The 15,825-nt window shown below is 62.1% G+C and overlaps 1 protein-coding gene across 5 annotated transcripts in view; it reads left to right on the forward strand.

Annotated features, from left to right (window-relative positions):
* Positions 1–15,296, forward strand: part of BAHCC1 (BAH domain and coiled-coil containing 1) — a 56,690-nt gene extending 41,394 nt beyond the window's left edge. For 4 of the 5 annotated variants that reach the window (XM_086356547.1, XM_086356548.1, XM_086356550.1 and 1 more), the window contains 17 exons: positions 2,399–2,598; positions 2,741–2,877; positions 3,481–3,591; positions 5,738–5,858; positions 6,681–6,976; positions 7,725–7,903; positions 8,003–8,298; positions 8,508–8,615; positions 8,710–8,854; positions 8,943–9,057; positions 9,152–9,227; positions 9,347–9,455; positions 10,201–10,320; positions 10,497–10,673; positions 10,778–11,949; positions 12,073–12,309; positions 12,915–15,296. In XM_086356547.1, the coding sequence (XP_086212673.1) occupies positions 2,399–2,598; positions 2,741–2,877; positions 3,481–3,591; positions 5,738–5,858; positions 6,681–6,976; positions 7,725–7,903; positions 8,003–8,298; positions 8,508–8,615; positions 8,710–8,854; positions 8,943–9,057; positions 9,152–9,227; positions 9,347–9,455; positions 10,201–10,320; positions 10,497–10,673; positions 10,778–11,949; positions 12,073–12,309; positions 12,915–13,121 (3,806 nt within the window). In that variant the 3' untranslated portion in view covers positions 13,122–15,296. The remainder of the gene's footprint in view (positions 1–2,398; positions 2,599–2,740; positions 2,878–3,480; positions 3,592–5,737; positions 5,859–6,680; positions 6,977–7,724; positions 7,904–8,002; positions 8,299–8,507; positions 8,616–8,709; positions 8,855–8,942; positions 9,058–9,151; positions 9,228–9,346; positions 9,456–10,200; positions 10,321–10,496; positions 10,674–10,777; positions 11,950–12,072; positions 12,310–12,914) is intronic. The other variant, XM_086356549.1, reaches the window with a different exon arrangement.
* Positions 15,297–15,825: the final 529 nt, after the last annotated feature.

The following is a 15,825-nucleotide window of genomic DNA, read 5'->3' on the forward strand; positions in this document are numbered from 1 at the left end:
GCCTCTCGCCCTCTTGTCCTTGAGTACATCCCCTTGAAGTACATCCCAGGCTGGGGAGAGCTGCTGAAAGCCCAGACGGGGACCCCTGAGAAGTGAGTGAGGTGGCAACCAGGCTGAGAAAGGTGACGTGGCCCCCGGCTCCATAGCCGGGCCCCAGGCCGTTCGCTCCCACGCTGGAACCAGCTCCACTCTCAACAGCGTGGGCCTCCAGAACCCTCACTGCCCCCACCAGTAGGACTTAGCCCAGGACCCTGGCTTATCCCCCATCTGGGCTCAAGTCCAGGGAGCTCAGTGGGCAGGCTGCCCAGCCCACAGACCTCCATTCCAGCTGGGACAGGAACTCAGGCCCCAGACAGAGTCCTGAGGTTGAGGAAGTCGGACACCTCTGGCCATTCGCTTGTCTGACCATGGATTTTTAGGCCTGCCTGCAGGGGCCCATCCCCGAGGCGCCCAGAATGCCCCACTCTGCACTTGGAGTGGCCACCAGGGGCCATGGTGCCCACTGCGCTTCCCATCTACCCAGGGATTTTGTGAAGCCCAGGCCCCGTCCCAGAGTATGGTTGCCCCTTCTTTCCTGAGTGACCCGCCCAGTTTACATGATGAGCTGAGACCCCCCCATTTTGATCCCTTTTGATCCCTTTTGATCTGCTACACTCCCTCCTCCCACCTGCTCCTGGCCCCAAGAGCCTCTACCAGCCTGGCTGGTTGGGAGGAAACCCAAGTCTTGGGCCTTTTCTGTACCTGTGGAGCCTCAACCTGCCTGGAGAGCCCAGCCCCACATCCCTCCTGGGACACGGGGTGTAGACCTGGAGGCTTGGCAGGTAGGACTATTGTTGTCTGCCCAGGCAGCTCCCTGAACTGGAGAGCAAGGCAAGGTCTCGTTTGGAGCCCAGAGAAGAGCCCAGCACCACCAGCACCCCTGCCATCTCCTTGAGCCCCCCATACCTGCCCCCCCCCAGAGCTCACCTGCAAAACTTTGCCATCTTAGCAGGCTTAGCCTGAGGAGTAAGTGAGAGGCAGGGAGGAACAGGGAGGCTTCCTAGCAGTTACAGTGACCTCAAGGGACAGGGAGACCCTGTGGAACTTTTAGCTGAAGTGGAATTTGCAGATACCAGTGCCCCAGCCTGAGGTAGGAGAAGAAAGCTCCCGCAGCCCCTCCACTGTCTTCCCAGGGCACCTTTGACCCAGCACCCCACCTCTGGCCTTGGCCCAGCACTGCATCCAGAGGGTTGAACTTCCGGTGTCCTCCTGTGCTTTGTCCTATCACTGAGACTGGGTCACCCTGATGGCTCCATCAAGGCTTTGACCGGGCACCTCCTCTATTGTAGTTATTCAGTGGGAAGTGTCTTTGAAATGATGTGATATCGCGTTCCTTTTCAAACGTTGGATTCACTCATTATTTATATCAGTGTAACTTGCGGATATTTATTCACTTCAATCTATTATAATGTGTCACTGTCACCATTTAATCTGGTGATTGAATTGTCTCAGGTTTGGCCCCTTCAGCTGGATCGTTCTCTGAGCACATCCTGTGTTCCCAGCTCATACCCAAACCCTCTTGGGCAATGTCCCCAAGAAGGCTGATGCCTTTCTTCAGAGGATATTAGAAGCCACGTTCAGGGTGTAGGTGTGCTCATTAGCACTGGGGTGTTTGGGCTCTCAGGTCTTCTTCAGGGGCAGAACTGGCTGTGTGTTCTAGACGTCACGACTAACCACTATACACCTCTAGCCCTAGGGACACTATCTGACCCCATAGGGCTCATCCTGGCCGGTCCCTCCCCAGCTGTTGCTCATAGGATCTGCCCACCTGCGTGTGCCCTACCCCCACCCCCGTCTCTGCCCCCAGCCCCTCCCCATGGTTGTATTCAGACCCCAGTCTTCACTCCAGGCCTGTCTCATGAATGGATACTGCCCTCCACTGGCCGGGCTGTGACCCCACACTGGGCTGTCCCTCCCCACCCACCAGGGCTGTGACACTCCACGTTTTCATGAATCTGGAAGAAAGCAAAAATGCAAGGCAGTTGCTGTTAGAAGCGCAATGAGCCCTATGCCTTAACGAAATCGTTTGGTCACTGTCCTGAGGACTTGTGCCATTCCAACTGGCCTGGCCCGCGGTAGCCGAGGGTGACATCTCCCTCACCCAGAGCTGAAGCGAGGGCTAGGTGTCTGACCAGGGACCGTCTCATTGTTCCCGGCCGCCTCACCCTTGTCCTTGGCCTGCGTGTCTCAGGGAGCCGGACAGCCTATGGGTGAGGTGGTGGTATGGGGTGGGAGCATGATGCAGGCTGGGGGTGAGGGGCAGCCTGGGCTGCGCTGAGACGCAAGGTGACGTCAAGAGACTCTTTGAGGGACAGTGTGTGGCCTGCTGTCATCACACTGACCCTCCTGTCCCCTGCAGAGGAGGAGGAGGTGCTGGCCTTCAACCTGCAGCGCCTGGCCACTCTGGCCTCAGCCTGGTCCCTGGTCGAAGCCGCTAACCTGGACAGCCCCGCCTCCTCGGCCCAGCCCCCCACTGCTGACCCCTGCAGGGCTCCCACCCTCACCCCCCGCATGCAGATCCTGCGGCGCAAGGACACCTGGACCCCCAAGACCAAGCCTGTGAGTGGTAGGGGTCCCTGGTCGCCCCCATTGCCCACTGCCGTGACGGTGGGCGGGGCCTCGAGTGCCCAGGCTGGCTGCCCGCACACCCCATCGTGGTCCCCTAGCTGGGCTCACAGGCCCCTGTGCCCCTGCCCACTAGGTGTGCCCACTGAAGGCTGCCATCGATCGGCTGGACACACAGGAGGTGGAGATGCGCGTGCAGCTGGCGGAGCTGCAAAGGCGCTACAAGGAGAAGCAGCGGGAGCTGGCCCGGCTGCAGCGCAGGCACGACCATGAGTATGGCCCAGGCTGGCAGTGGGGTGGAGAGGGTGGGAGTGTGGCTTGTGGAGACGCTGCCAGTTCAGGGCAGAGGTGGGCACGGCCCAGCCCAGGGCCATCGCCTTGTGGCCGGGGGTAAACCTGTGTGTGATGGGCTGAGCAGGGGCCAGAAGGCGGGGGGCCTGGGAAGGTCTCCAGAGACAGTGGAACCATGAGGCAGTCACCCAGTAGAGAATCCAAGGTGCGGTACAGTGTGGGGTGGAAGAATTACGCAGCAGAGGCTTGTGCAGGACAGAGGCTTGTCCTTGGGTAGTGGGGCAAAGGGTGAGGGTAGAGAGGGGCCAGGGCAGGATTGGGCTTGGAGGGGCAGAGGAAATTCCAAATTTGTCATGGCAGTGGTGGCAGCTTACGTGACTGGTGTGTACAGGACGGCTGGAACTGGGAAGCAGGGATGGTAGGACCCTGGCTCAGCCATGCCCTCCACGGGCGGCCAGGCTCCCCAGGCCCAGTCTTGGGACAGCTGGCTCCCACCATACCCCCAAGGGCGGTGACCTCTGCTGGACACTTGTTAGGGAGCCAGGAAGGGCATCAACCTCTGACCACCCTTCCTGCGGTCCCCAGGAGAGACGAGAGCTCGAGGAGCCCTGCCAGGCGAGGGCCTGGCCGGCCACGGAAGCGCAAATACTCCAGTTTGCTGCCTGCCCTGCGCCCCAGTGACAGCAAGAAAGTCAAGTGAGTCCTGGGTGCAGGGGTCCCGTGGGGTGCCTAGGGCTGAGGTTACTCAATGAGGCTGGGCTGGCCCAGGTGGGGCTGGGCTCCTCTCTGGCTCCCGGGGCCGCAAGAGCCCCCCTCACAGCTTCTCCTGAAGACCCAGAACCCCAGGCCAGCCGTGGTGGTGAGTGCGGCGGTGTCCAGGGTCCTGAGCTCAGTTCATACAAGCCCCACCCCCTGGGCCTGGCACGTGGCCACACCAGCCCCACGCACCTGGCCGTGGCCAGGGCGGTGGCATACCCCCTGCCTGGCCCCAGCCCCCGCCCGGTCCCACGAGTGCGAGGCGGCGTTGCGTAAAAGCCTCTTTATCTGCACCGTATAGAGTCGTTGGTCACGCTGCGGTGCTGCGCACGGCTGCCGGCACGCGGTTATTATCCATTACCCGCCCGGCGCAGTCGTTGGCGCACTCCCGGGCCTGGTATAATTGTCCTTCTCGGCTACAAATTGCCTCTCCCGGCAGGCCCATTTGCATAAATCCTCGAGTTCCTCCAAACACGATTGGCGCGGCGTGTGCGCACTGCATCAATCCTGATGATTTGGTAATAATAGTTAAATCGGCACTAAATGGTTCCTTCAATTAAGACAGAGGCAAAAAATTAATCTCAGGGCTTTATGTCACAAAACATTAGCAAATGCCGAGAAGGTTACAGGGAGGGGAATTCGCCTCGGCTGCGGGCGGGGGAGGGGACGCACCATATGGCTGGGGGGAGCCTCCCGGCGCTGTCCCTCCACCCTGCCCAGGTGTCACCCGGAGGGGGCTCCAGGGGGCTCCCTTTGAGGACTAGCCAGAACTGTGGGGGCTGCTGGCTAAGGCCAGGGCCTGGCAGGGGGCCCTGTCAGGGATCCTCTTGTCAAGGCTGCCCCACACTTGTCTCAGACCCACCTGGCACCAAGCGCCAGCCCGAGCCTGGAAGCCAGGTCCTGGTGCTTGCGTCTGGCCACTTTCCCCTCTGACCTGAGAAAGCAGGCCCTGGTTGGCGGGGGAAGGAAACCAAAGCCAGGGCCCTCCCTTCCTAAGGACTGGGGTTCCCTCCCACCTCTCCCCATCTTGGGCTCCTCTCCACTTTCCATCCCTCTTCTGGGCCCCTACCCTGCAGTAGCTGCCGACAGTTGGGCCCAGGCAGGAAGTGGGAGGGCCAACGCCCGGGGGCCACGCGTGGCTGCGGGCCGGCTTCCTGGCTGGCCTCTCCGGGCAGGAAGGTAAAAGTTGACTTCTGGCCACACAAGGCCAGGGCTGGGTCAGGGCCCTCGGCCTCCATCTGGGACTCATTTTCATTAATGCTATGTGGGGAGGGAGAGGGCAGGTGAGAGGCCCAGCCCCCAGCCCCTGTTTGGCCAAGGACAGAGCAGAGCTCTCAGCCTTATACCTGTGGGACACAGGGAACCAGGCTCAGAGTCAGCAGCTCCCAGGGCTCGGGAGCCGGGTTGGGGGAGATTCAGAGTCCCTCCTTTGAGACCAGGAATTGAAGGCAGGGACAAAGTTCTGAGGGGTCTGAGCCCAGCAGTGGGAGTCCCAGGGGCTAGGAGGCAGAGCCTGGGCACGAGTTTCTCTGGCCACTGCCCCCCCATCCTTTTCCTGACCGTGGTAGAGATGCCTCATGTGGACCCCATTCTCAGCAGACTTTCCTCACTCCCTCTTTTTTCCTAATTGCAGTAGCTGCTGGCCTTTGGACTCTTTAAGGGCCAGGCCGGGGACCGGCATGATCCCACCCCTACCTTGTAAAAAGGCACAGTGAAAGGCACCCCCACTTTCCAGGTAGAAAGACTGAGGCTACAGCCCAGGAGGCCACAGGCCAGGTCACACAGTGGCCCAGCTGGCTGCAGGGCCGTGGCCCCTGAGCAGCGGGCAGAGGGGGCCGACTGGGTAGCAGGTGCCCCAGGGGCTCAGCACTGGCTTGGCTCCCCCCGCCCCAGCAGTTCTGGGTGCTTGGAGGAGCCTGGCCCAGGGACACAGCCTTGGCCAGGAAAGAGGCAGGGCCCTCACAGGGAGAAGTGGGTCTTCAGCCTTAGAGCTGCACCGCACACCCTGCCCTGGCTGCCACCCCAGGGCCTGTCATGGGCACGAGGCCCAGGTGCCCAGGTGTGACCTCCGCCCCCGTGCTCCCAGGGCAGTGCGGTCTAGCCTGAGCCTGCTGTGTGCTGAGCTGCGGGGCGGCGATGATGAGCCTTCGAAGAAGCGAGGCCGGCTGGAGAAGGGCACCTACGTGGGTCTGCAGCCCGCGTCTGTGGTGAGTCCCCGCTGCAGCCTTCCCCTTGGACCAGGTGCAGGACGTCAGACAAACAGGACAGGGGGCAGGCAGAAGGCCAGCCCCAGGCTGAACACGCCCGCCCCGCCGCACCCCTAGCCACCACCCAGCTGGAGTCCCTTTGCTCGGATGAGCAGATGAAGCCCAGCGAGCTTCGTACGCCTCACACAGAGGCGGGCTCCTGAAGGTATGAGAGGAGCTGGTTGTGCTCCACGACACCCGCCTCCTCTGCTCGCTCCAGCGAGAGGGAAAGAGCGCGTGGGTGTCGTGGGTCACAGGACACGCTGCCCTGGTCACAGGTGGACGGTGCATACCTGCTGCGTACCTGGTGTAGAGGCTGGGCCAAGGACAGCTGTTCCTCCCTTGGGACGGGCTGCCCCCGGGTGCCAGGCCCCCCGTTCCTTCTCAGTGCAGTGGATACATCCTACCCCACTCCTATTATAGGGTCCTGGGAGGGACAGGCGAGAGGAGGGTCTGAGCCTGTTGTCACCTTGCCTGACCCTCCCCTAGCAGGAGGCTGGTCCCTGTCTCCAGGACAGGCACTTGGGTCCTTGGCCTCCCTCCCCAAACCTGAGTAGGTTGGGCGCCTGGAGAGGCTGTGAAATGGGGGATAGACAGGCCCAAGTTTAGACTCCACTGGGCGGGCCCTATGCCTGGGAGGCCAGAGCCCTCTCAGTCATTTTGAGAGGGCCAGGCCACCTCTCAAGCCTACCTACCACTGGTAGAAGGGTGGCCGGAGGTTGCAGGCCCATGGCTCAGGGTCGGGGTCCCCAGTGACTGCAGCCTCCACCTGCCTGTTCACAGGAGAAGGTTCGGTGCAAGAAGAGCAGCAGTCAGGGCGACCTGGCATCTGCTGTGGCCCACAAGGTGGCCCAGATGAAGCCGAAGGTCAAGAGCAAGGGGCTGCCCACTGGCCTCAGCCCCTTCCGGCGGAAGGAGGCCACTCCAGGGGGTCGCATCCGGAAGAAGCTGTCACGAGCCAAGAATGCCAAGGCATCTGGGGCGGCCCGGCACCCACAGCCGGATGGTGGCATTGGCGGCAGGGAGGCACCTAAGTTCCCAGCCCAGCCGGCGGTGGCCGCAGCTCGTGAGGCAGGCAAGTTGTTGGTCCAAGCAGTGCGACCAGGACCTCCGCGCTCACTAGGGGCTGGGGCAGGGGGTGGTCAGGAGCTCTTGGAGTGTGCCGGACCCAGGGAGACCCTCTTGCTGGCCTAGGATGGATTCTCTGTGTCCCACCCCCATGCAGGGGGCCATGGGGAGGAAGCAGACAGCTGGATGCATCCTGGAAGGAGGGGTTAAAAATAGCCCTTCTGCCTGCTCCAGCCGGCCTTCCTGCCGTGTCCCGCCGGGTGACCTGGAGAGGTTATCTGGCCCCCAGCAGACACACATGTTCAGAGACAGGGGCCTGGAAAAATAGATCCTTCCTCTCTGCCAGCCCCTGCCCCCTCCTCCAGGTCCCGCCTGGGAAAGAACAAAGGGAAGGAAGAGGAAGCAGGAAGCCAGAGGGCATCTGGCAGGAGGACGAGGGAGGGAAAGGGGCTGCCCCCGGGGATGCGGACCCTCAGCCCTGCAAGGTGGGTGCCCCACTGTCCAGGACGTAAGAAAGGGAGATTGAGACAGAGAGAGGGAGGTCAGAGAGGCCATCCCTTCTCCTTCCTGGTCCAAACACCCTCACCTGGACACCTGGCCCAGGTGTCTGCCCCAAAGCAGCCCCCATGGGACAGTGACGGAATCTACTCGGCCCCCGACACATCCGCACACATGAACCATCCACTCCCCTAGCCGTACCCCAAAATGGCGCTGCTCTGGATGCCAAGTCACCTGGACCATCCACCTCCCCACAGACAGCGGCTCGGACAGTGAAAACTGTGATGGTCTGCTGGAGACAGAAGAACCCCCCAAGGAGCCCGGGTTGGTGCTACACGCTGGGGCCCGCATGGCTGTGCTGGGGCCCTCGCCCTCCTCCGTGGTCAAGATGGAGGCCAACCAGAAGGCCAAGAAGAAGAAGGAGAGGCAGAGCTTGCTAGGTACCCAGGGGGCCGGGGTGGACTGGGGCAGGCCGGGCCGGTAGGGGCCCTGGAAGGCAGCTGGGGCTCCTGCGACGCCTGCTCTCCCCCCCTCCCCAGGGGCCTGCCGCCTGTCCAGCCCCGAGAGTGAGGTCAAGGTCAAGCGGAGGACAGTGAAGACCAAGGTGGGCAGCAAGCTGGAGCGGGCCCCGGGACGCAGGCCCCCAGGTGGGCCCGGCAAGAAGAGGCCCAAGGCCAAGGGTGGCCTGCGGGCAGAGCCGGGGGCTGCGCCTGGCAGGGAAGCCCTCTGCGGCCCCGCCCGGGCCTTCACCTGCCACGAGGAGGGCAGCAGGCTGGCCAGCGAGCGCCTCAAGAGAGCCACGCGCAAGAGCACGGTGCTCCAGCCGGGGCTGCGGGTGAGGGCCGGCGGGCGCCCCAGGGTCCTGGGCTCGGCGGTGGGTGCTGGATGTGGAAAGCCTTTGGGGACCCTCACCCCACTCTCCTCTACTTGCTACACCAAGTCACACCCTGGGACTCATACTCGGGGTCTGTCTGTGTCACTCCACGGGCACACTGGGGGCAAGGAGGTGTGTACCACCCTCACCTCACCCCTCTCCTCCGACAGCGGAAGAACGGGGCCCTGTCCATCGCCCTGTCGCCCCGCAACGCCAAGGCCATCCTGGGGAGGGGCCGGAAGGCGGGCAAGGTGAAAACCAAGGCCGTTGGCAAACAGGTAGCATCCCTGCCCCCAACCCCAGGAGACCGACCGGCCTTGATCCCCCCACCCCCCAACCCGTCCCAAGGGAGCTGACCCCTCTGGCCCCCAGGGCAAGGGCCGGGCGGTAAGTCGGCTGCTGGAGAGCTTTGCCGTGGAGGACGACTTTGAGTTTGAGGACAGCAGCTGCCTCTCGGAGGACGAGGAAGAGGAGGAGGCCAGTGGCCCCCTGAGCGCCGAGCAGAGCGCCGCCCTGGGTGAGCGGCCAGGAGCGGGCACAGAGCATCAGGGAGGGGCGGTGGTAGGCAGGCGGGGGGCCGGGCACTGACGCCCTGGTCTCCCCAGCACGCTCGTGCACCATTCATAAGGAGGACCTGCAGGACGGGCTGCCTGTGCTCATCCCCAAGGAGGACAGTCTGCTGTACGCAGGCAGCGTCAGGACCCTGCAGCCCCCCGACATGTGAGGCCCCAGCGTGTGTGCAGGGAGGGCTGTGGGCAGAGGGGTCTGCAAGCCTGTCTCATGCACCTCTTGCCATGCACCCCCCCACCCCCAGCTACAGCATCGTCATTGAGGGAGAGAGAGGCAACCGGCAAAGGATCTACTCTCTGGAGCAGCTGCTGCAGGAGGCGGTGAGCGGACAGCCCCTGCTCGGCTCACCACCCCAGGGAGGTGGGCCTGACGGCACCCAGCCCCTCCTGGGCACCCCTTGGCCAGCCCGCTCACGGCTGCCGAACTACTGTTCCCGCAGGTTCTGGATGTCCGACCACAGTCCAGCCGGTACCTCCCGCCTGGCACAAGGGTCTGTGCCTACTGGAGCCAGAAGTCCCGCTGCCTGTATCCAGGCAATGTAGTGCGAGGTGAGCGCCACCCGGGGACCCCCACCGAGGCCTATCAACTCCTCCCCTCAGGCAAAGCTACAGACCAGAGGCCCCTCCAAGACCCCTAGGGTGCCGGGGCGGGGGAACCCTGTCTCTCAAGCAAGGCTTCCTACCAGCCCTGCTTCCCAGGCCGAAGCGGGTCGGATAAGACAGATGATAACCTCAGCTCCTTGGTCAACAGGAAAAGGCGAGGGGCTGCCTAGGTAGGGACAGGGTGGAGCTTCTGGCTGACCAGAAGGCCTAGCAGAGAGGGGCCCCAGAGCCCCGGACCTGAGGGTTATGAACTGGTCACCTGGGCACTGGGGTGAATCCTTCCGCTCCCTGCTCCCCTGGCACAGGATGTGGGGACCCTGGGGTCGGACAGGTGGGTGGGCAAATCGGCTGGCAGGCCTCAGCCAGGCATGTGTCTGCATCCGTGAGCCTGTGCACAGGGGGAGGTCGGGGGCCCTGTGTCCCTGCGTGTGTGCCCTGGGATGCCGGTGATGGATGGCGGTAATATTGCCTCTCTGGCGACACTTCAGGAGGTGGAGGGGAGGCGGGCTGCTCCTGGCTGCCACGGCAGCTCCAAGGTCAAATGTGATCAGGGAGCAGAATGTCCCAGCATCATTTGTCAGGCGCTCTGGAGCCCATCCCATCATTCTCCTGTCCCGGCCACCCGGCCACCTGGGAGAGCCTCTTGGGCACGGAGCGGAGGGCAGTATGCTTAGGTGGGCTCTGTCTACAGGTGCCTCCAGTGATGAGGAAGAGGACCTGGACTCCGTGGTGGTGGAGTTTGATGATGGGGACACTGGCCACATCGCTGTCTCCAACATCAGGCTGTTGCCTCCGGACTTCAAGATCCAGTGTGAGCCCCGGGACCCTCTAGGGTGGCGTTCTTCCTTCCTGGGTCAGCCCATACAGCTGGAGTTCGGCGGGCTTCTTCTGGGTCCAGACATAGGCTCCCTGGTCTCCCAAGAGGAGACTCACGGGGAAGAGGTCGCCCCAGCGGCACAGCACTGAGGCCCCTGGTCCACCCTGCAGGCACAGAGCCCTCGCCAGCCCTGCTGGTGTCCAGCAGCTGCCGGAGGACCAAGAAATCTTCCTGTGAGGCGCCCCCGCCCAGTGAGGCCACTGCTCCCAGCCTGTCTCCTAAGGCTCATGACGGGTCCGAAGCCTCAAAGACCTCCGGGAAGAAATCCACAGGCAAAGACAAAGCTGGTACTCACAGGACCTCGGGTGGGGAACTCCCTCAGGAGTTGGGGGGGGGGTGGGGAGGAAGGGTGGGCAGGTGGTTTTTCTGACTCTACCTGGCCTCTCCCCAGGCAAAGCAGAGCTCCTGACCTCTGGTGCCAAGCCCCCCGCCGGTGCCTCAGACCACTTCTTGGGCCGCCGGGGCAGCCCCCTGCTGAGCTGGTCAGCGGTGGCGCAGACCAAGCGGAAGGCAGTGGCCGCAGCAGGCAGCAAGGGGCCGGGCATGCTGCAGAACCTCTTCCAGCTCAACGGCAGCGCCAAGAAGCTGCGGGCCCGCGAGGCCCTGTTCCCCATGCACAGTGTGGCGCCACCCGTGTTCGGCAACGGCTTCCGCGCTGACTCCTTCAGCAGCCTGGCCAGCTCCTACGCGCCCTTCGTTGGCGGGGCTGGGCCTGGCCTGCCCGGGGGTGCCCACAAACTGTTGCGGGCCAAGAAGGCCGAGGCTGAGAAGGGCGGGCGGCGGCGGGCGGGCAGCGAGTTCCTGGTCAAGCTGGACCACGAGGGCGTGACCTCCCCCAAGAGCAAGAACTGCAAGGCGCTACATGCTGGCGACAAGGACTCGGGACCCAGGCCAGGGAGGCCCCTGCCCAGCCCCAGCTACGGGCACCCGGCCCTCATGGGCAAGGACAGGAAGGGGCGGGCGCCCGTCCACCCGCTGTCCATGGGGCTGGCGCTGCGCAAGTTCGCAGGCCAGGCTGAGTACCCGCTGCCCTGCGACAGCGACTGCCACAGCTCCTACTCAGACGAGGAGGAGGACGGGCCTGGCCTGGCACCCGGCGTGCCCTCCCGCTTCCTCGCCCGCCTGTCCGTGTCCTCCTCGTCCTCGGGTTCATCCACCTCCTCCTCCTCGGGCTCCCTGTCCACCTCCAGCCTCTGCTCCTCGGACGACGAGGGCTCTTCCTACACCTCGGATGAGGAGGACCCCACCCTGCTGCTGCAGACATGCCTCACCCACCCAGTGCCCGCCCTCCTGGCCCAGCCCGAGGCCCTGCGCTCCAAGGGGGGCGGCCCTCACCCGCATGCCCAGCGCTGCTTCCTGTCCAGGGCTGCCGTGGCCAGTGGGGGAGCGGGCGCGGGCCCCAGCGGCAACAGACCCCGGCTCAAGCGCAAGGAGGCCCTGAGCTTCTCCAAAGCCAAAGAGCTGTCCCGGAGGCAGCGGCTGCCCTCCGTGGAAAACCGGCCAAAGATTTCAGCCTTCCTGCCCGCCCGGCAGCTCTGGAAGTGGTCGGGGAACCCCACGCAGGTAGGTGGGCCTGGCCTGCGCAAGCGCCCTCAAGATATGCCATCTGTCTCTCCTGCACACTGTCTCTCTGTCATTCCGGCCTGTGTCCCCTGCCCACCCTGTGCCCCTGGCTGTCTCCTGCAGAGGCGTGGCATGAAGGGGAAGGCCAGGAAGCTGTTCTACAAGGCTATCGTCCGGGGCAAGGAGACGCTTCGCATCGGGGACTGCGCGGTCTTCCTGTCGGCCGGGCGGCCCAACCTGCCCTACATCGGCCGCATCGAGAGCATGTGGGAGTCGTGGGGCAGCAACATGGTGGTGAAGGTCAAGTGGTTCTACCATCCGGAGGAGACCAAACTGGGGAAGCGGCAGAGCGACGGGAAGGTGGGGCCGCCTGGTGGGGGCAGGGGTCCTGGGGGTCTGGGCAGGCTCAGAGTGGGGGGCCTTGGGAAGAGGTATCTTAGCAAACTAGCACCAGTGGGAAGAAGGGGAATGAACATCCCCCCTCCCTGTCCCCACACCTCAAGGCGCCAAGGGTCACACGAGCCCCACAGGGAGTAACATGGCTGAGGGCTCAGGCCTAGAGCCAGGCCACCTGGATCCCTCCCCGACTGCTTCTATGACTCCTAGTGGAGTGGGTGACAGTTTCACCTCGTGGGGGGCTGTGACCCACGGCAGCACGTAGCACCAAGCAGGTCCTGCCCTCAGCAGTGCCCCCTACAGCAGACCTTCTGGTCCCTGCCTGCCCAAATCAACCTAAGACCCTAAACACCCCCAGCACACTGTCCTGTCTTCCCTGAGAACCGTGTTTGCAGATGGTGCAGAAAAAAGTGTTTCTCCCACTCTGCCCGCCTGCTGGGGCTCCAGGCACTGGCTCCCGCGCCACACGGTTACAATCCTATCCAGAACTGAGGGTCCTGGGGTTGGGTGGGGTGTGCTGTCCCAGGCCAGACCTGACCCCGGGCGCTCCTTACCCCGCTCCCCGGCAGAACGCGCTATACCAGTCCTGCCATGAGGACGAGAACGACGTGCAGACCATCTCCCACAAGTGCCAGGTCGTAGGGCGCGAGCAGTATGAGCAGATGACACGGAGCCGCAAGTACCAGGACCGACGGGACCTCTACTACCTGGCGGGCACCTACGACCCCACCACGGGGCGCCTGGTGACAGCTGACGGCGTGCCCATTCTGTGCTGACTCTGCGCGGATGGCCACAGGTGACCCACCCACCCAGCGGTGCCCGGCGTGCAAGCCACAGGCACAAGAGGACGCAGCCCCACGCTTCTGAGTAGGAGGCTGGCCCACACCTCGGAGGGGCGAGTCTGAGCAAATATGCAAACCCACCAAGGCAAGATCCAGGCTTTTTTTTATTATTATTATTTTCCCTGGAAAGCGAGAGAGCTTTTAGGCGTCGGAACCCAGTCCCATCCGTCTGCTGCGGAGGGTCAGCCGTGCCCCCAACTGGGACCCGCCGGCCCTCTCTGTTTTCCCGCATCGGCAGTTCACGAGAGATTAGAATCCAAGCCATATTTTCCCTAGTACCTCCGACTGTCTCCCACCAGGGAAAGCAGAAATCAGGTGTGTTGTCTATTTATTTCTCTATGTAAATATTGTATTCCTTGCGGGGAAGTTTTATGGAAAAAAGTGGAAAAGGATTTTTTTTTCCCCACACGCGTGACAAGGGTGTGTGTGGGTGAGTGTGTGTGTGTGTCTGTGTATGTGTGTGTGTAGAGATTTTGTTCTGGGGGGTTTTCTTTGAAAATGCACTGTTTTCCTCAGCCTAGCTGAGTTCCAACTGGGGCGTCTGTGACGACAGAGGCAGCTGGGGCGTGGTCTAAGGGGCCAGAGGCCACAGGAGGGATCAGACAGAACCCTAGATTATATCTGCTGACCTCTTGGGGGGACTGTCTAAGATGGAAGTCACACTCGAGTTTATTTCCTTTTAATTCATCTCCTGGGAAAAAAGTATTGGGGGAGGTTGATGATAAGGGTCCCTCGGTGGGTAGAAGGGAAGCCAGGAGCAGGCTCCCCAGCCCAAAAGTGTGACTGCAGCCATATGTATCTTACCTCTGTTTATAACAAAGCAAAAATGAACAAATGTTTCAAACTATCAATATGAAAGGGTGATGTTTTGATTTTATTTCCTGAATATTCCAAGTAATTTCTGATTTCCGTTTCAATGATCAGCTTGCCCAGCCTCCACCCTGAGCAGGAAAGGAACTGGCCCTCCCCAGCTCACGTGGAGGTTTGCGGGCCTTTTCTGCAGCCACTTGGCAGGGCTGATGGCCTGGCAGGCTAGTGCTTGGGGCCCAGAGCAGGGTTCCTCCTGCCCACACCCCAGCCTCGGGTACAAGGAGCGCTGCTCTGCCCAGCGCCGTAACTACTGTTGTGCTGCATGGGTGTCCCAGACCCTCAGCACCACCCCAGTAACCCCGGAGAACACGTCACCCTTCGCTTCTCCTGAGGCCAAGAGGGACAGGCAGGGCAAGCCAGGCCCATGACCCAACAGCCCTTCCCTCCCCCACAAGAAACGCACTGAGGGCTCCATGCTCCCATGTCACACTGAGGGTCCCCTGGCCTCACTGAGAGCCCCAGGAAGGCCCCCCAAGTTAGCCACTGCTCCTTCGCACGGGCTCTTGTGTGACCCACAGACCCACACCAGGTACCTGGGAAACAAGTCGGCGGGTGCCTGGGCCCCCTTTTCTTTGCAACCAGGAAATCACCCCGCCCACCCAGAGGGCCCCTCCCCTGCCCTGGCGGTTCCAAGGAAAGTACAGGGACAGGGAGGGGTTCCCCTGCACCCCAGCTATCCTCTCCCACCCCAACTCTCCCCTTTGTCTCGGCTCGAGTGCAATATTTCATTCCTGGTGGTCGTCCTGGAGACGGCGGCCAAGGTCCTGCTGGCGGCTGGGGAAGTGGAAAGATGCCTTGGAGAGGACACGGCCAGTTGCCAAGGCGCATGTGGGGAAGGTCCAGCCGCGGAAACCAGAACCTGAGGCTACTTCCAACCCCAGTCTGCAAGGCAGGAAGGAACAAAACAGGCAGCCTTTTCTTGGCCCTCCCGCCTTCCCATCGGTTCTTCTCCCTCGTCTGTGGATTTCTGTCCTTTGCTTTCTTTTCCCATCCCCTCTGTCCGTGTGCGCACGGACAGCGCAGCCCTGCCCCGTGGTTAAACCTGGCAAAAGCACGACTCATGTAAATGTGTAAACTAAGAGGATGGTTGATTTTTTTTTTCAATGTAAACACTAAAAACAAACAAACAAAAAAAATGCAAAGGTTTTATGAACAGCAAACTCTATGTAAAGGCATTTTAGTATTAAATTTTTTATTGATAACTTGCTTAAGAATAAATATATAAACTATTGTACAGGTTTTCAGTGGTCCAGAATCCTAACTGCACCCCAGTGTCCAATGTGTGTGTTCCAAAGGGACTCCCTGGAGGCCCCAGAGGCCGGGGTCTCAGCAGACAAGGGACTAGGGCAACGGCAGGCCTACCCTGCAGCAGCCTAGCACAGCCTAGAATTGGGGGGCTGGGCCTTTGAGAGACACATGCGACCAAAATGGCTTTGGAGTGACCTTGGCTTTGAGACACACCCCCCTGCCAGGACAAGGGTCCCTCTCTTGATAGATCTCTCCCAAGGTGGGTCAGATGTCCAGCCTGAACATGTGGCCAGGCCGGGTGCCCCTGGAAGGGAGGAGGGGAAGGTACAGGCATGGGAGAAAAGGTGGTCCCCAAAGTGGAGGGGAGGGGTCTGGGCAGACCGGACAGCAGACGCTCTCTCCTCACAGAAGGCAGGAATTTACTCATTTGACAAATATTTTCAGCTATGCAGGAGTTACACTCAAACAGCAGTCCTGATTGTTCAATGGATGGTTGGCCCCCATCAGGGCCTGGGGGATG

This window comes from Bos grunniens, chromosome 19 (assembly GCF_055505025.1).
Source record: "Bos grunniens cultivar Pamir isolate PY7600 chromosome 19, Bosgru_T2T1.0, whole genome shotgun sequence".
Classification (NCBI taxonomy): Eukaryota; Metazoa; Chordata; class Mammalia; order Artiodactyla; family Bovidae; genus Bos; species Bos grunniens.